Raw genomic sequence first — 20733 nt, 5'->3', positions numbered from 1 at the left:
TTAGGCCTTTTAACACCTGGTTCTTGCCTAACTGTCTAGTACATTCTGTTGTCTTACACAGTCACTACATACATCCCATTTGACCTCCTTTTACTTTCTCAAATTTCTGTAATATCTCTAATTCTTACTCCTACTTGACCTCAGGGATGTCTGCCATATGGTTGTTCTCTCAAAGCAATAGCTTCCTTCACAGGACTTTGTAATGAAGAGTAGTGTTCATTCTGTCACTCAAGAACTGCTTATAATAGGGCCTGTGTTAAGGAGCAGTGGGTTAAGTTACTACCTGTGATGCCAGCGTTCTGTATGAGTGTGAGTTCAAATCCTGGCTGCCATGCCTCCCACTCAGCTGCCTGCTGATGCACCTGGGAGGGCAGTGTAAGATGGTCCAAGTACTTGTGCTCCTGCCCTCAGTGTGTGGAAGACACAGATGGAGTTCCTGGCTCTCAGCTTTATCCAGCACAGCCCAGGGCATTGCCATTTGGGGAGTGAACCAGCAGATGGAAGATCCAGTTCTTCCACTCTTTCTGTCCCTCTTCCTTTTGAATAAATGAATTAATTATTTTCCACTCTCCCTCCCTCCTCCCTCCCTTCATTTCTTCTTTCCTTTCTTCATTTTTTTTTTTTTTTGACAGAGTGGACAGAGAGAGAGAGACAGAAAGAAAGGTCTTCCTTTGCCATTGGTTCACCCTCCAATGGCCGCCGCGGCCGGTGCATTGCGCCAATCCGAAGCCAGGAGCCAGGTGCTTTTCCTGGTCTCCCATGGGGTGCAGGGCCCAAGTACTTGGGCCATCCTCCACTGCCCTCCCGGGCCACAGCAGAGAGCTGGCCTGGAAGAGGGGCAACCGGGACAGAATCCGGCACCCCGACCGGGACTAGAACCTGGTGTGTCAGCGCCGCAAGGCAGAGGATTAGCCTAGTGAGCCACGGCGCTGGCTCCTTTCTTCATTTCTTAAAACTGCTTACTCAGGGGCAAGCATTTAACCTAGTGATTAAATAATGGTTGGGCACCTGCATCCCATATTGGAGTGCCGGGGTGTCTGTCCCAGCTCTGCTCCTGATTTCAGCTTCCTGCCAGATTCACCTTGGGAGGGAGCAGGCAATGGTGCAAGTATTGTGTCCTGACACCCACATGGGATACCCAGATCTGCCCATTGCAGGCACTTGTGGAATGAACCAGCAGATGTGAGGTCTTTGTCTCTTTCTCTCTTTTTCTTTCTTCCTTTCAGATAAATAAATAAATATATATGTGTGTGTGTGTATAATAATTTTTTAAAAACCTGATTATTCAGCTCCTGCTATGTTTCAGGTACTATTTTAGATGCTGAAGATAATCATTAATTTTTTAAAATTTAGGTATCTGATTATAATAAGGAAGCCAATGCCCAAGTTGTGCTTAAAATGCTAGTTGTACCATTCATAACTGGTGCCTAGTGTTTTACATGTTGCTAGAAACAAAGTTGATGCTTAGTAAGCAGTATTAACAAAGAAACATGTTAAACATTTGTGTTTTTAGTTTGAGATGATATTACTAGCTGGGTCTTGCTTGCTAAGTTAAAGGATTAGAAGATGTATTCTCTTTATTGTCTGACAAGGTTGAAGACGACATCTTTGGTTCAGAAACATACCGCTACCCTTGCTATTTCTCCCTCCAGTTAAAACTGAACTCTTGAGAAAATTTAAGTAGACAACAGCTGACACAGATAGAAAACGAGAAACTCTAGTATGTGAAGTGTGATGCTCAGAGAGCCAGCTCTGGGGAATTAAAAGGTGAAGACGGATGAACTTATGTACTTGGGAAAAGAATCTGGGGCATTTTAAAATCTTTATTAATACTCCAGAAAATTAAATGAAACTAGAGTGATGAGATAATTTCCATTTGTTAAATTATAGAAATTGATTTGAGTTGAGTGCATGTGTTGAGAGAAGAACGTTAGAGTGATAATATTAAGTAATTATATATTAAAGCAAAAGTGACCTTATGGATAGATATTCAAGGTATTATCAAGTAGCTGCTGTTGTTTTAAAGTGACCAGTATCACCCAAGTCTTTCATTTAAAATTATTTTCAGAGATAAATATTCAAGACCGTCAAGGTAATGGCAAAGGATGACCTTTGTGTAATGTTTTACTTGGCTCATGGAAATGTGATTTTTCTACCTGATTTTTTCTGAGTGGCAATTTTTTACAGTTTTGCCATTATTTTGCATTTAAAAATTACTCATGCATTCATCATGTGAGCATCTTTCTTTGGTTCTTCACCCATTTTCTCTCTCTTTTTTAAAAAGATTTAATTTTATTTATTCAAAAGGCAGAGTTACAGAGAGGCAGAGGCAGAGAACGGCAGAGAGAGACAGAGAAAAATCTTCCATCCACTGGTTCACTCCCCAGATAGCTGTAACAGCCAGAGCTGTGCAGATTCAAAGCCAGGAGCTAGGAGCCAGGAGCTTCTTCCTGGTCTCCCATGATGATGCAGGGGCCCAAGGACTTGGGCCATCTTCTACTGCTTTCCAAGGCCATAGCAGACAACTGGATCAGAAGTGAATCAGCTTGGGGCTGGTACTGTGGAGCAGCGGGTTAATGCCCTGGCCTGAAGCACCGGAATCCCATATGGGTGCTGGTTCGAGACCCAGCTGCTCCACTTCAGATCCAGCTCTCTGCTGTAGGGGTCTGGGAGGGCAGTGGAAGATGGCCCAAGTTCTTGGGCCCCTGCACCCATGTGGCAGACCCAGAGGAAGCTCCTGGGTCCTGGCTTTGGATTGGCACAGCTCTGGCCATTGCAGCCATTTGGGGAGTGAACCAGCAGATGGAAGACCTCTCTCTCTCTCTACCTCTCCTTCTCTTTCTGTGTAACTCCGAATCAGCTGGACTTGAACCGGTGCCCATATGGGATGCCAGCTCTGCAGATGGACAGATGGTGGCTTTACCTGTTATGCCACAGCGTTGACCCCTACCCATTCTCTCTTAATGTTCAATGAGGCATCCTTACTTTAGTGTTAAGAGATTTGCAGAATGCACCTATGATTTCTTGGTCCATAGGATTCCATGGTTTCATCTCTCAACTGAAGCACCTATATATGTCAATTTCTTTTATTTATTTATTTATTTATTTATTTTTGACAGGTATAGCTATAGACAGTGAGAGGGAGAGAGAGAGACAGAGAGAAAGGTCTTCCGTTGGTTCACTCCCAAAATGGCTGCTACGGCCGACGCTGTGCTGATCCGAAGTCAGAAGCCAGGAGCTTCTTCCTGGTCTTCCATGTGGGTTCAGGGGCCCAAACACTTGGGCCATCCTCCACTTCCCTCCCAGGCAACTGGAAGAGGAGCAACCAGAAGTAGAACCCGGTGCCGACATGGGATGCCAGCACCACAGGCAGAGGATTAACCAAGTGAGCCAAGGCGCTGGCCCCCTATATATGTCAATTTCAAACAATCTATTGTTTGCAGCAATCAATACCTCCTTGATTATGTAGTTGCACATGTTCTAATAATCTTTACTTTTCTAAGAGTCTAGACATATTAGTGTTATTTACAAAAACAGAATCCAAGCTTGAAATGGCTCTCAACATTCTGCCCTGATTATGAAATAAATGATAAAGGCTTAAAATTGTTCCGTGCTTTCATTATCTAAGATAGCAATGAAATCATTCCCATTCGCTTCCACATGCTGAGCAATGCGAGGTTTACATCCCAGTGGTACCTGAGGGAGGACATGGATGTTTCCTGTTCTTATACAGAAATATCTTCAATCACATTTGTGGTGGCAGGTGTGCTGAAACTGTTACCAGGTGACCTTTTAGGACTGACCCAGACCCAGGGGCAACAGCCTGGTGCTCCTTGCTGACCCAATACCTTTCCTAAATGCTGCACAATTTTACACCATAAAGAGTAGGTAGGTATCTCAACACAGAGTAGTGAGGTTACCTATGCATAGAATATGACTGCTTTATCTTTGATAAGTACTTAGTAAATATGAATCAAGACAATTAAAATGTGTCAATAAAGAAGATAATACTTCTCTATAAAGAGTAGATAAAACAGAACTAATTATTATCACTTTATGTTTTGATTTTAATTTCCAGCAATGTTCTTTGTCCCCTAAAGAGAAAACACTTTGATTCCAGTTGCAATAAAATGTCATGAATAGAACAAAAATACTTTCAAATCATAAATTTCTTTTCTGATCTTCCTAAGAAAGCTGCTGAGGGAAATATATGTTAATCAAATCTGGCCTAGGCATGCTGCCATGGTTTAGTGATCATAAATTTTAATTTCTGTGCCTGCAAGAATGAATAAGGGCAATGAATTTTAAATGGAACAAAGGAAAATATTTTTAAGAAGAAAGACATGGTCAGAATGAAATATACTATTTGGCAATAGTTATTTGTAATGTCACCTCCTCATGTACAAACCAAGACACTCGGATTTTGCCTATTTTTAGGCAGATGGCTTTTCTGTGCTATTTCACAGTATTGTTATTATTAGATCAAGATGAGGCCATCACACATTGCTAGTTACACTTCTAAAGGATTTTAGATAGATCAACAGCTTACAGGTAGGCTATACAGTTATAGCTGGTTAGTGACAACACGCATATGAACAACTAATGCAATTTGATATTTTAACCCAGCTATTTTTTATTTTAGTCAAATATCTGAGAATTCAATAGAGCTGAGAACTCAATTTTAAGCTTATATAATATTCTTGAGGGTTTTTCAGAATACTGAGAAATTTTAATACAGCTCCACAAAAGCTTCGTTATTACAGACATCTAGATTCCATTGCAATATTATTGATTTTATAAAAGGTTATCTTTTAATAAAGACTTTTTAAAGTCCCATTAGATAACTGATTCATTTCAAGTTATCACTGTTGCAGTACTTACACTGTACAGTAGTCAAACTTTAACTAAAGGAATTTAACTTTAAAAAGAAGGAGGAGATTCAACCTTTTGTTTTTTGTAGAAATAAAATGATCCCATATTCTCAGTAAACAAAACACTTGAATAATTCTAGGGAAATTCCTATATTGAGTGCTATATTCATCATATCTAATACTATCTCTTAGATATTATTATTATTATCTAATAATATCTAAATGTTACACTTAACTTTCTAGTTCTATTAAGATATTGAACTCAAGGTAGCTACTGTTCACATCTGAATTAAAAATACACAATTTAGGGCCAGCGCCGTGGCTCACTAGGCTAATCCTCCGCCTGGCGGCGCCGGCACACCGTGTTCTAGTCCCGGTCGGGGCGCCGGATTCTGTCCCGGTTGCCCCTCTTCCAGGCCAGCCCTCTGCTGTGGCCAGGGAGTGCAGTGGAGGATGGCCCAGGTGCTTGGGTCCTGCACCCCATGGGAGACCAGGAAAAGCACCTGGCTCCTGGCTCCTGCCATCGGATCAGCGCGGTGCGCCGGCCGCGGCGGCCATTGGAGGGTGAACCAACGGCAAAGGAAGACCTTTCTCTCTGTCTCTCTCTCTCACTGTCCACTCTGCCTGTCAAAAAAAATAATAAAAAAATACACAATTTATGCTATTTTATAATTACACACATATTTCATTAAAAATGAGAAATGTTGAATATACATGTAATGAATTTCTAATTATTTTAAAAATGAGAATCATATGGCACAAAGCTATCAATATACACAAAACCATTAAAAGATAATATATCATTAAAAGATTCCAAAATATTAAAATTTACTTCTCATTTTACTTATCACTTTTCCAATACTTATATTTTTTACTTTTTATTAAAAACATACTGTATTTTAAATATATTTATTTCACAAAATAGTTAATTTCTATTTTTATATAAACATCTTTGTGCATCAGTAGTTTCCTTTGTTCTAAGTAGTCTAAAAATAATAGGTCACTCTCTGGTTTAGAAATTTAAATATCCTGGTAGAGTAATAAGCATGTTGGAGTTGAATTACTACTATTTACTTATTGCTCTAAATAAACGAATATTTATATAGATCTCCCATTGTCCATACAAGTTTATATTCTGTATTGAGGGAAAAGAGTATGTAAAGACACTTCTGTGCTAGTTTGTGTGAAAGGGGGTGAGGCATATCTCAAGCTAAGACTTTCTCCCTAAATTTGGAAACAGCATGAATTTGTATTTTGAATTTATGGTTATTGCTTACTTTTGCAGTGATTTTTCCATAAAAATGTCCTGTTTTAAAACAATCAGGCTATTACAACACCTTTAGTTGGGAGCAAAATTAAGTTGAAAGGGAGTTTAAGAGATTAGTTAGTTTTGCTGAAAAAAAAAAAAAAAGGAATCTAAGAAAGTGTATTACTAAGAACAGGGCAGCCCTGTCTTCAAACTGCAAGCTAGATCACATCACAGTTTCCAGATTGTGAATTACCTCTGGCTGTCCTTAAGAAGTAATTTAATATTATTGAGTGTCTTCTGACCAAACTAAATTTATCAAGTCCACTATAACACTACTTGAGCAGTTCTGCTTCTTAATAAATCAATATAATTTTTGTTGGATTCAATAGGTTACAAAATATTAATCCTGAAATTTATAAGAATGAAGAATCTACACTAACTGTAAGTTATTTTTGACACATGAGTGAGTTTGAAAGTCAGCCATTTATTTAAATTCATTCTTATTGAGTTTATCCATCATTTCCATATTCTTTGACAAGGTGAACTGCTAACACATTTTAGCTTTAGTATTATCTCTTGATGAAATCCAGTTACAGATTGTCATTTACATTTAATGTTTCTCTTGATATGAGAGTATTCAAAAAACAGAAGAGAATATCAAGGGCATTTCCACTTGAAATGTTTAGTATGTGGTGAACTTCATAATTAAATGAAAACGAAATAATGTATTGCATATAATACAGGAAGCTCACGTTTCATTAATGTATGATAATATGTGGACAGCATATACAGCATCATCCACAGACATAAAATGTCTTTAAGAAGGTGACCAGAGAATGCTGGAATGTGAAAAATCAGGGCCTAGAGAAAAGAAGAGGTATAGAAATGTAGCTGTTTTCTCTCACCCTTGCAGAGAAAGCTGCATGGGCATAATGGCTGTTTGGAAGTGCCTTGACAGTCACTGAGCTGCTCATGATGAACAGCTGTGTGTGTTCTGTTTCTACTGATGGTGAAAAACAGGAAGAGGACTTGAATCATAGGATGGAAGGATTAATTTGCTTATAGTGAATGGAAATCATAGGTCACCCATGATGTTTTGAGTTTTTTTTTTTTAAATTACTTAAAAATTTAACAGAAATAAAAAAAACTGTGCATATTTATTTGATACAATGTGATGTTTTGCTATGTGTGTATGTTATGTAATTTCCAATCAGGGTAAATATATTAATATTTTTAAGCACTTAATATGTCTTTACAGTGAAAATACCCCAAAATTTTACCTTCTAGCTTTTTTTAAAAGAGAGAAATATAGCATTAACATCATCAATTTTCACCCTGCTGTGCAATAGAAATCAGAACTTCTTATTTTTAATCTAGCTGTAATTTAGTATCTGTCAATCAAATTTTTCCAATTTTAACACTGAAAAAATGTTAAGTGGCAGGTGGTTTCTTTAAATTATCCCTTTTGTTTATTTCTTTTGTTTTAAGACCTCATAGAAGAAATTTTGCTTTTAGCATCTCTCTCTCATCTCTGTCCTTGTGACCCTAAGTTCATTATAAGGTTTGACTTTCCATTTTAAAATAAATTATTTTCATGCTCATCATGAACTTTTTGAGCAACAAAATAAAAAGAATAATATATATGAACACAGATCCCAGCTTTCTCAGTGACTCATATGCCAGCAATATTTTTATCTACAATATCTGCCTTCTCCCTGCATTATTTAGAAACAAATCCCTCATATCAAATAATCTCAGTTGTAAATGTTTCAGCATTAATTTCCAAAAGTGATTCTCATAACCAAAATAAACATTACCAACCACAATAATAATTTATTATCATAACTTATTTTCACTGTTTGTTCAAAGCAGGATGCAAACAAGTTCCATGTATCACAGTTGGATAATATCTTTCTTTCCAGACTTTTAGAATACAGTTTTTTGCAGCTGACATGTTGATGATCCTAAATCTATGTTGCTTATTATATTACTCTCTGCCATATAGGCCCTAGATATTGGTAGGTAGATTTAGAAGCTTGGTGGGATACAGGTTTACATTGTTGGCACAGATAATTCATAAATCTTATTGAGTATAATCATTTGGAATCACATAATCTGTGCTGCTCTCTTTTTGTGTTGTGACCAGTAGATGATTTTGGTTGCCTTTAGTCATCAATTCAGCAGATGTTACAAAATGGTGATAAGTTCTAAAGCTGTATTTAGAACATGCATTTAAAATACGTGTCTCATCATATTTTAGCTGGCATCTTTCCCAAAAGAAAATCCCCCTCTAACTTATTAGGACTCTGAGTATAATTTATATAGGGAAGTCAGGAAAATGCTTGTTTCACTTCCTTTATTTACAAGTTTTCAAAATAATTTATTAATTACTTAAAATTCACCAAAGACAGTTAAAGAGAGCAAAACATCTCTGATTCACTTCTCAAATGCCTGTAATAACCAGGCCTGGGCCAGTATCCATAGCTGAGAGCGGGGAGCTCATTCAGGGTCTTGCATGTGGGTGGCAGACACCCAAACACCTAAGCTGTTATCTGAAACCTCCTGGGATGCACATGAGCAAGAAGCTGGAGTTGCAGGCAGAGCTGGGAGTTGCAGCCAGGCACACTGCATGAGAAGCGGGTATCCCTGAATATGGTGATTTCCTAGATTTAACTGTTTTGTATATTTATATCTCATGCAGTTATTATTCTAATTGATACTTAATGATCCCATTTTTATTTAAAGAGTTCCTCTTCAAATGGGCAGCTTGGTCCTCTGATACACTGATGGATTTAGAGAACTTCTTTGCTTTCCGGTGTCATGAGGTCTCCCAGCTTCATCATGTACACGTTTTGGTCAATGTTGAACCCATATTGGTTTCTAAAGTTTTACATCCAGTGGTGGTGTTTCCTAGGTCAAAATAGTGGTTAATAAAATGTAAAAGCCACATATTTCTTGTCATACTAAATAGCTTCAAATAAAATTGTGTATCAGAATTTAAGTTAGGGTTATGTGATTCCATTAGGAGGATCCTACATATTTTAGATAAAAGGCAATATTTTTTTTTAAGATGTATTTATTTTACTTGGAAGGCAGAATATCAGAGGGCAGAAGCAGAGTAACAGAGGTCTTCCATCCACTGGGTCACTCCCCAAATGGCCTCAATGGCCGGAGCTGAACCTATCCAAAGCTAGGAGCCTGGAGCTTCCGGATCTCCCATGTGAGTGCAGGCTCCCAAGGACTTGGACCATCTTCCACTGCTTTCTTAGGCCATAACAGAGAGCTGGATCAGAAGTGAAGTAACCAGGACTCAAATTGGCGCCCATATGGGATGCCGGCACTGTGGCAGTGCCAGCCCTAACAATATTCTTTTGATAGAAATATAATAAGCTTTCTTGGAGTCAGGAAGATATAATTGAGTTCTGAAATCTTTCTAAAGCCTTGGTTTCTTACTGCCCATTATCTTATTAAGAGTGAATTTGCTTTGACTGTGAGAAATTATGTGAAACCCAAGTTAAAGTATTGTTTTGCCAAGTGCTAAACTGCAGCTACGACTTTTCAGTAAATAAAACTCCTGGCTATTGGCATGCTCAGTTCTTAACGTGAGGTAATATATAGATAATCAATAATAATAATAATATTCTATTCATATGGTACTATACACAAAGTTTCTTAAAAAGTAAATAGTCTTGTCGCTCCCCGTCTTCGTGGAGGAACGACACAGGACCCTGCGCTGTTCTTTCGTCTGCTCGGCCCTCCCCGGGTTTTCTGCTGGTTCTTCCCGGGTTGGCTACTGTCCCTTCCACCTCCGTGGAAGGGCGGTTCCCCCTGGCCACTTTCCCCACTTCCGCAGGGGAGCGGCACACCGCCGGCCGGCTCTCTCAGGGGCTGCACAGGTGTTCCTTCAGATAGATGTTCCTGGTGCATGTTGTCTCTCTCCTCCTTTATAGTCCTCTTCCGCCAATCCCAACTCGGCTGCCCACACACCGAGTACGCTGCTCTCCTCCAATCAGGAGCAGGATCAGCTCCTGGAGGTCACCACTCAAGTTGGCAAGAGGCAGCTGCGTAGAAGCTGTTTTCTCCTCTCCCAGCGCCATATTGTGGGAGAGCAGATGCATAGAATAAGTCTTAATTCCAGTAACTCAGTCCAGTCCGAGTTGCTCCCCACAAGTCTTATGCTAAAAAGTGAAATAAATTTGTGGTAGAGTGCTAATGAAATACAGTTAATAGCAGAACACATTATTCTCTATGAGATCAGTAACAATAACAAAAAAGGCTGCAAATGAGAAAAAGAGGGGCCAGCACTGTGGCATAGTGTGTTAACTGCTTCCTGCAATGCTGGCATCCCATATGGTTGTGTGCCAGCTGCTCCACTTCTGATCCAGCTCCTTGCCTATGGCTTGGGAAAAGCAGCAAAAGGTGGTTCAAGTACATGGGTCCCTGCCACCCACGTGGAAGACCTGGAAAAAGTGTCTGGCTACAGATTTTGGCTTGGCCCAGCCCTGGCCATTGCAGCCATATAAATAGAAGAATTTCTCTCTTTCCCTCTCCCTCTCCCTCTCCATCTTTATCTCTATCTCTGTCTTTCCCTCTCACTGTAACTCTACCTTTTCAATAAATAAATAAATCTTTAAAAAGTAAAATAAAAGAAACAAGCAACATTAGTGACTAGAAAACAAAAGGAGGAAATACCCTGCCTCATAGAGATTATTGATTCTTAGACTCACAGACTCACATTGATAATTTTCATGAAAAATGAGTTCTTCTTCAGAGTAGTGCTGTCAGATGACAGGTCACCACCATCGTCTAAACAATTGTTTCCCTTCTATAGGAGAAAGGAAGATATGTGGTTTCACTTAAATCACAGGTATTACAGATACTACACCTTAGTAATATCCAAACAAGGCAACTGAGAGAGTTGAAAGAAAGGGATATTATTTTTCCCTGAAACAATGATTCCTTTGCTCAGAACAACAGCATTAAAGTAAAGACTTTTTGAAATGAAATGCACGTAAGTAGATGTTGATGAAGATTATAGCTGTAACTTCCTTGGATTCAACATTTCTTTAAATATTTTAGGCATTTAAGCCTTTTGTAGTTATTATTCTAATTAATATTTAAATGGTTCTATCTTAATTTAAAAGAGATCCTCTTCAAATTAGATGCTGTGTCATTTCACACAACGCTGATGCACAGATCAGTCTTAAAAGTATGTGAACCTGCAATTCTCACAGCACAGTTCTGAGTCACAGAGCACCTTTATCAGTCGCTGCTGCACTTGCCTTCTAGGGCTATCCACTCTGCAAGCTGTGCTGGATTCCGCTGCTGAAAAGAAATGGCAAGTGACTGCCATCAATGTGGGAAACATTAACAATGACAAGAAAGATGAGACCTACCGATCGCTCTTTCAAGATCTAGAGTTAAAAAAAGAACGGCGTGTAATCCTGGACTGTGAACGGGATAAAGTAAACGACATTGTGGACCAGGTTTGCTAGTCTCTGTTTCCTAATGGCACCAAATATAGACTATGCATGCACTGTCAGCGTTTGCCATGAGCGTTTGTGCAAGGTGCTTGAGCAGCAGTTTTTATTTTATGATTTGTGTAGGATGCAGCAAAGATCATCAATTAAATCATTTCTGGCTTCAGTTAGCCATAGCAGATGTTGTCAATAATGCTGACACATCATCTTGATCGATCAATACATTCAATGTATAATTCTTTGCATGTATATTAAATATTTTTATATGACAAATATCACCTTTGGTATTTTGAATTAGAAATTTTAAATTGAATTCTGTTGAACTTCATAAAGATACAGAAATAGACATGCATTAAGTCAAAATAAAGTGTGGGTTCTCAAAGTGAATAATTCATAGACTTTTTGAGATACACGGATTTTTTTCAAGCATTAGAGTTCAGTATCATGCAGTGAGCCAAATTATTGTCTAAATGGATCTGTGTCTTCAGAAAGAGCATGTGTTTACTTTTGCAAGTAGATTTTTTTCTATTAGGGGCTTTTTTTGTTACTATGAAAACACATTAATCTCTGAAATTAAAACATGTGGGAAAGACATTTTCAGACTATTTTCACAATTTGAAAATAAACTAGATGTGTGTATTTGGACTATCAGTGACAATAACACAGTAACAGAAACAAGGATTTTTTTTTTTAACCATGCTTCACACACTACATCACTTTAGGGTAAGATCTTTCTGGATAGAACAAGTGGGCAGTTATACCCAAAGGATAAAAATAAAATCCATAATATGTAACAGGCAGCATTTAAGTGACCAGGGATGGTAAAACAGCATCATGATTTGCTGAGTGAGGTCTCCTTCACTGACGTCCACATCTTTTCCTAGCTGAGAGATACACATCTCTGCAGATTCGTGTATTATGTCAATGATGGTGCTAGTTCTTTGTAATATCATAGTCAGAAGAAAAGTAAGTACACAGTAGTGAATGAATTTCTTGGTCTTACTAGACTTTAACTGAAGAAGTGGATTCATTAATTTGTGTAATATAAAATATTCTGCAAGCATAAATGCTTATGAAGTCCTATATGTAGTATGTGCCCTAAAACATGAAAATGGATCTCTCATGAAACATCAAATAACTGAATGAAGGAAACTTGTTATGAGGAAGAACTAAATATGCCAGAGAAGTGAACAATATCAATGAAAAATCTTGATTCCAGTCTCAGGAGAAGGATTTAGGATTGTTTTTAACCTGCAGCCCTCTTGTTCTAATGTTAGCCTCAAAAAATTGATTTGAGTCCCAATTAAAGCTGAATTTTAATAATCATTCGTCTTTGGTTTAAAAATTTAAGTACTCCTGAGTCATCCTAATAAATCTTGCTGAAAACCTATCAAAACACATGCACACCTACAACTATTTCTAAAAATAGAAAATTACAAAAGAAACTAGGAACATATGGAAAATACTGTTTCAAACAAATCTATAATCATGGTTACATAAATGTCCGTATGAACATACATTAAAAATGCAAAGTATTTTGTATTTATACATGGGAGACATTCTTAAGTATATTAAATGAGCACATGCAATGGGTAATGTATCATTAAGCAAATATTCACTGAGGACATGTTATGTAACTGAAATGTGGGATGCAAACAGTACTAAGAGGGTTGTCTGAACACAGGAACTCATTGATTAATAGGGAAGAAAAAATTGTGTTCACTTGATTTCATAATATTATAAGTTATAATACAGAGTGGTCTAGCAAGGAAAAGCAGTTTTGTAAAGGGAAGGGGATTATCTGCAAAAGATTCACAAAAAATGGAATCATCCATTTGTTTCTTAATAAACATTCCCCAAGTGTGTAATGTTTGTGAGACAGTGACTGAAGTACATCTAAGAAAATGAAATTAAACCCAACAGCAAGACCCCATTAAGATGACAATAAATTATGTGTTCACAGAAATTAGTACATAATTATAATATTAGGATATACTATGAATGAAAAGAACAGTTTATTATGAGAGAGATTATAGAAAGAAATAATTTAGCTTGAGATGTTTTCATGAAATAGAATTTATTAAGCAAAAAGTGGGGATAAAGTACATTCCAGGAAAACAACATTGTATTCAGTTATTCATTCAACTAATATTTACAAGAGAATGGCACTGTGAAAAAAATTTTTATTTTCACAGGGTCTGAAGTTAGCATAGTATTAAAATATATTAGACTATAGGCATTTATATTTATTATCTGATAAAGTTTGGAGACACTTATTTCTAGCTTCAGTTAGATTGGAAAAGGATTTAGCTGTCAGAAACATTTATAAATTAATATAGACTTTTCCATTATTAGTACATTAATAATTCTTATTATAAGGCAAAAATAAGGTGGTTGGTATGGTTGATGCTCACTTAGTGTTGATGGAGGGCTAGTGAATTTTTTTTTTTTTTTGACAGGCAGAGTGGACAGTGAGAGACAGAGACAGAGAGAAAGGTCTTCCTTTGCCGTTGGTTCACCCTCCAATGGCCACCGCGGCCAGCGCACCGCGCTGATCCGATGGTAGGAGCCAGGTGCTTCTCCTGGTCTCCCATAGGGTGCAGGGCCCAAGCGCTTGGGCCATCCTCCACTGCGCTCCCTGGCCACAGCAGAGAGCTGGCCTGGAAGAGGGGCAACCGGGACAGAATCCGGCGCCCTGACCGGGACTAGAACCCGGTGTGCCGGCGCCGCCAGGCGGAGGATTAGCCTAGTGAGCCGCAGCGCCAGCGCTAGTGAATTTTCATGTCCTGTTTTCTCTCAGTGAACACTAAGCTCAAGGGGTGAATATTGATATCGCCACTTATTTTTTTTTTAATTCCCAGAAAAAATATATGAGTGATTTACAAAGTAGACTCTACACTAAGTAGAGCATAGCAGATGTCAGTGGGAAATACGAGGAACATAATCATCTCAATTCAGCTGAGGATAATTTATATATTTTTCTTTCAGAAGGACATCTTTTCTTCAGAATTCTCACATCAACACTGGAGGTTGTTTCTTTGAAAAGGCAATTGAACTGTGTTATGTAAAAATATGTTAGAAAACACTGTAATCTCTAACTTCTTTAAAACAGCCACCACTTAATGTGAAAGCGGCACATGATAGAATCCTTCCTAGGATGTTGTCCTTGGTCCTTGATTGTATACACTGTGGCCTGCCAGTGATGAGGGAAAGTCAGGAGGTAGCCATTAGGCTGAGAATCAACGTGCTTAAAGAGTTAATATAACAAAGAACATGGATGGTGGAAAGAACCTTCCATGCAAAGGAACCAGAATATGCAGTCCTGAGGTGATGGCAAGAAACCTTTTTATGTCCAGCACCTGTAGGAGGGCCAATGTGACATGACCATGAGGAATGGCAAAGCTGGGCCAGCAGAACCTGGCAGAGGCCTTGGACTTGAGCCATATTAGACTTTTCCCTATTTGCTGAAAGCAGTGGGAAGCCAAAAACTGTTCAATTAGGGAAGTGAGCTGATGGTTTGAATTTTTGTCTATATCTGGGCATTTCATGCTCTTTGCTGTGTGAATATTTTCATAAAATAAAAATTACATTTGCATATCTATGTACCAGGTCTGCAGCACGTCATTTCACCTATTTCTACTCTTTTCATAACTGATACAGTTCACTGAAAAGTAAAATAGATTCAATAATGTCCAACACTGTTGTGTGCTTTAGCAAGATGTCCACTTCTTCCAATATGTGCTTATCTCATCATTCATTTCTGACAGATTTATGGAGAAAAATTAGTTTCTCTGACAGTTTGCTGTACAGTGCAAAAAATAATGTCATCTTAAACTAAACTATAAGCACTTTTAGATCTCCATGATAGGAATGCTATTTTACAAATTGAAGTAAAAATTATTTTATTTACTTATTATCCTTCTTGAATTTATGTAGTACTAAAACTCTATGTGTTGTATCTTTGAAAACAGATTTAGAGCATAAAATCTCAGATGTTTGTTTCAGCTATTTAAATGTGTTATTAAGAAGACAAACAGTTTTTGTGGGGATAAAATTTGGGCTTATTATGGATTAACCATATTTTGGTTTTATGTTTCTTAACATTTTCACTACTAACAAAATGAAGCAATTATTTCAGCTTAGTTGTTCTCCTAGATTTTACAATAATATTTTTATTAAAAATGACTTATTGTGGAAAGTCCAAAAAGATTGTAGATAAAATTCATTTTTTCTGAATCAGACTATAATACCAATAAATTTAAATTTATGCTGTTTACATTTATTAAATATTTGTTTTTCTTCCTTTTTTAGGTTATTACCATTGGAAAACATGTTAAAGGGTACCACTACATCATTGCAAATCTGGTAGGTGAACTATTGGTATTTATTCTTTTACTAGATATATTTTTATTAAGAAAAAATAATTTTCAATGGTTGGTTTATCAGGATTACTTTTGTAGTTCATTTGTTTGTATTTGATAGATTAGAAGTGGCAATATTTTTCTTAACTTGTCCAATCAGATTCCTGTTATTATGAATAGTATAAGCATTATTAGAGTAATACTTATAAAGCTTTATAAAAAGCCTTAGAAAGTGTATTTTAACAGAAGGGAAATCTTTAAAAATATATAAATTTACTTGTCCAAAGATTCCCTTAATTCTGTTACTGTGTTTTATAAAGTTTACCCTGTGCACATTGCTTTACAGTGCTTGATTTATACAATATCTAAAATAAATGCACATTGTCAGACTATATTTTAGTGCAAAATTGAACCTGGGAATATCAAGAATATTGAATGATATTATTTATTTCTGATTTCCTACTTACACGTAAGCAACACAATGAAAACTGAATTCTCGTAGCTGACCACTTTTTCATTGCATGCCTGTCAACCTAAAATTACGCTGAAACAACACAGTGGTCAATTTCATTTCCCTCTCAAGTATAATCAGGATCATTTTAGAACATCAGTAGGTATTTCTTTGTTCAAAATAGTTTTTAGATTAGCAAGATAGATTTACGCCCCTATACTTGCAAAGATTTATATTCTTTAAATAAGTGTGATCCTATGTAATTAACTCCCCCTCAACTCCCAGCACACAACCCAGGAGCAAAGAATGTAAAGAAGAAGAGAGGCACAATTTAAGAACTTATTCTGAACAACAAATTAGGACTGACTCTATGTTCATATCTATAAGGATATAGATTTATTTCATGTTTTCTGTAGTATCAGATTGTCACATAGGAAGGCAAGAGACTGGGAGGAGCTGGTTGTTCAAGATGAAATTTCTGTTTCAGAATGAAATGTTTAACAACTATAAAACTTGTCTAGGAACTTTCCCTTAGAGTGTCTGAGGAACATCTTAAAGGATTCCCAGTGGAGAAGCAAGAGTTAAAATAGATGAAGCTCTATATTCTGTCTCATCAGAAGCACATTTGGTACAGGGAACAGCACAGACAGGCAGTCCCCTGTGTGATCTGTGCCATTTGATAAACAACACAGCCACATCGAAAGCTGTGATCTTTAAAAATGTCCAGATGGAGAAGGTTATATTGGGACATTGTGAAATAGTGACAGAAGGTGGCTCATCAATTTGAGAATTGATATCTGACACAATGGAAAGGGAATGAAGTATTTGACCAAGGGAAAAACAAAAGCAAACAAAAAACACAAATTGATGTTGCTGTCATGTTTCTAGGGAGACATCCACCTAATATTTGTTCTGAGCTAAGTTCTGGTTTCCCTTTTCTGAATACTTTGTTTCCTTACCATATGGACCCACTACTGAGTCAATAAGTTAAAAGTCTGGGTAGTGTTTCAATTTTTGGAAATTTAAAAGGCACTTGGAAATTCAGTGACAATTAAAATTGAAGAATGTCACTCAAAGTTGAAAGACTTCATCTTCTAAACACGTCACTGATAATATATTTTTTCTCTTGTCTAATGAGTGTTAGAGTAGGAGGTTATCAAAGATTAAAAAACCCTCAGAAATTACTGATGAATATCTTTGGGAATTGCTGAATGTTTGATTAGGTTGTGATTAGTTTCCCAATACATCATTGAAAAGGATAGTTCATACCTAAAATGTTGAAGATGTCACCATAAGGGATGCAGTTCTCTTGTCTCCAACCCTACTAATCTCATACACTTAATTATTTATAAAACAGTGGTTCCACAGTGAAGGAGAATGTGTCTACATGTCAGAATTTCAGATTTCCATACGTTATTAATGGAAACTTAACTTCTCGTTTAAATCTTTGCATGTAAACCACTGCCAGTAGTCATGTTCATTGTTAAGTTAGAGGTGCTGCCATCTGTACTGTCATTCCATGGCCTCCTGCTGAAACTTATTCCCTCATTTTCCCCCTTTCCTCTTCATATGCTTTTTGTAAATTGAACAGTTTCAGAACAAAAACAAGGCAAGTTAGAGAAACGCAGATCCTCAGTGAAGCCGGCTTAAAACCTTATTCAAGGTTTCACTGGAAACTGTCGTTTGAGGTAAAACCACGATAAAATAATAGTAAAAGAATAAAGATTGTATAGAACCTTAGAGAAAGAGAAAATAAGAAAGGACACATCAATAGGTGTAAGGAGTCAGAAAATTCTTCCCAGGACGCAGAGCAGATGCGGAAGGAACGCTTGCCATAGCTCACAGAAAGATGCTCTGCCTCGAAGTACATGCACAGTGGGACGGAGGAAGGGCACAAGCTCGTCCATTGTGTGCAACTCCTGGGAGATTCCACCTTAGAAGAACCAGGAACCACAGGAAGCCAGGTTGAGTCGTGAAGCTAAAAGCAGGCACCTGTAACTAATTTCTCCAGAAGCAGAGCCCGACATGGGCACTCATGCACTCATCATTACTAAGTGCATTCAGTCGCTAAGGGAGCCAGGAAAGCAGGAGAGAGAAGGATCAAGAACGGGGAGAAATGGGGATTCAGATGAGTCTTGAGTTCATTCTGCTCATTCTGGGTGCACTGTTATATAAATTGTACTTCACTCTTTCAACTTGAAGCAGGGCAGAGGGGCTTTGCACACACATCCTAGTTAGTTTTTGTCCTTGAGCGCAGTGATGGGGAGTGGCTTCCATTGTCCAAGAACAATGGGAGGGTTATGGATGTGAGCCATTAGCCAAAGCAAGGTACTCCCCAGATGAAGGCACAATTGCACGTGTGAACAGATCATTGGAATACTGAGGGGGTATTGCCAGCAGCAGGAACAAGGCTCTTACTTAATTCAAAGACCTAGGGAGGGACTGAACACCCAACAGTCTTTCTACACAACCCAAATAATCAGGCATCCGTAAGTCCCAAGACCTAAAAACCCAAATCCTCTCTTGATAATATTATTTTTTAGGGAAGATGAACTAGAAAAATTCTTGAGACTCAGAGACATGAGCTGAGAACAAACACAAAGACCAAAGTACTGTGACTATGTGAAATTCTCCCTATGGAATCTGAATCTTGCCTTTCTCCATCTATTCTATTCTGGCCCTAGAATTTAGCCATGGATATATGAGAATGCTTTATATAGATAGTAGAATCTGTAATTAAAAGATGTATATTTTGGTACAAAAATTTTTAGAACCATGCATAACCTTTTCACAATGTGCATTTCCATTAACTTTTTGAACACTCTCACATACTTATGTAGGGGATTAGAGGAGTCTGAAGAAATTGAACAGGTCAGAGAAAGACTTTAGATACAGACAAAAAAAGTACTGCTGTCCACTCCACCTGACCACCTACCATATAGTGAAATGTATACTTTAATTGTTCTTGTCCATGCACATAGAAATTAAAAAAATGTTTTAATGTGTTATTCTTCAATACTCAAGCATCCATATCTGGGCATTTGAGAAAACTCTGTCATGAAGGAAGCAAAAAGTTAACTTCTTCTGTTGCCTAAAATTTAAAGTTTGCTGATAAGGCTCAGAAACTCTTCCAAATTATAAGACAAAATGACAATATAAATTAGGGAGAAATAAAATTTGTAAGATACTTTGGCATTTAATCTAGGAGTTATATTATCTTTGAATAGGCATTCCATAAAAAGAGGGTGTGAAAAGAAGGAAAAATAATGTTAAAGAATCACTTGGCAAATCTTCCAGAATTGAATGACACAAATGTGGTCCTTGGATATATATAATAATGAAAGAAAAAAGGAGTTATTTAGTGAAAATATCTTCACGGAATGTGAGAATGTGAGAGATAGAGTTTTTTTTTCTGTTTGTTTGTTTGTTTTTTTGTTTGTTTCTGGAGCTGCTGGGAGAGTGGATAGGGGTGAGAGATAGGTCAGATACCAAAATATTAGAGGTTATAAATTTTGAAAGAAGATTGAAATGGGAAAAAATAAAGAGGATGATATCTTCAGATTATGTGATTCCAAATTCAAAATTTTATACCACGTAAAATGCTAATTAAGTTTCAACATAAATCACAATTTTTTCAGGTATGCAGTATCTCACAAAATATTCCTTCAATATGTCTCAGGAAAATATTGGGGGACTCTAACAGAAGAAGAGAATAAAGCAAGAAAGCAATGTGAGCGAGGGAACAGGGAATTTAATTCAGAAAATGGTGAAGGGCCAGGTTAAGGGAACGCTGTAGAGCAGAATGAAAGAGGAATTGATTCAGCATTGTGAAAGAGGGCGCCTAGAAATTAAATATTTAGGAAAGACACTGAAATAGGTAACTTGGAATATTTGAGCAGTTGGAAAAAACAAGCATAAAGCACATACAGGCATATAGCAGTAAAGACATGAGGCATTAATTAGCTCTGATGAAATGTTGTTCCAGAAAAAAATGAACTCCTAGTACATTCATTGGCATTGCTATGAATGATAGTTATAAATATTTAGACTAAATATTGATGAAAATGACTGAAGAAGATAAATGGCTTGGTTATAGAAGTGAGTTACATACTTATCTGGCATAAAGAAAAGTTCAATAAAAATATCTAAAGTTAAATAAATTAAGAAAGAGCAATAAAAGTGTGTCATTAGAAATACACAGGTAAGTAAGTGAAAAAAACAAAAGGATATAGAAATTGAATGTTTTAAAGAATTTAAGTGGACTGTGAGTGGAGTAGTGCAAATAATTTAGATTTTTGACGTACCTTTTTGCACCATTTAC

General features: G+C 37.2%; 1 protein-coding gene across 9 annotated transcripts in view; it reads left to right on the top strand.

The window, feature by feature from the left end:
• Window positions 1-20733, top strand: part of GRIA2 (glutamate ionotropic receptor AMPA type subunit 2) — a 170834-nt gene that overhangs the window by 95313 nt on the left and 54788 nt on the right. For all 9 annotated transcript variants that reach the window (XM_089302277.1, XM_051819909.3, XM_089302275.1 and 6 more), the window contains exons 4-5: window positions 11410-11606; window positions 15912-15965. In XM_089302277.1, the coding sequence (XP_089158403.1) occupies window positions 11410-11606; window positions 15912-15965 (251 nt within the window). The remainder of the gene's footprint in view (window positions 1-11409; window positions 11607-15911; window positions 15966-20733) is intronic.

This window comes from Oryctolagus cuniculus, chromosome 8 (genome assembly GCF_051225735.1).
Source record: "Oryctolagus cuniculus isolate XC-2025 breed Fujian yellow rabbit chromosome 8, ASM5122573v1, whole genome shotgun sequence".
In the NCBI taxonomy this organism is placed as follows: Eukaryota; Metazoa; Chordata; class Mammalia; order Lagomorpha; family Leporidae; genus Oryctolagus; species Oryctolagus cuniculus.
This window is presented reverse-complemented; position numbering and strand designations above follow the sequence as displayed.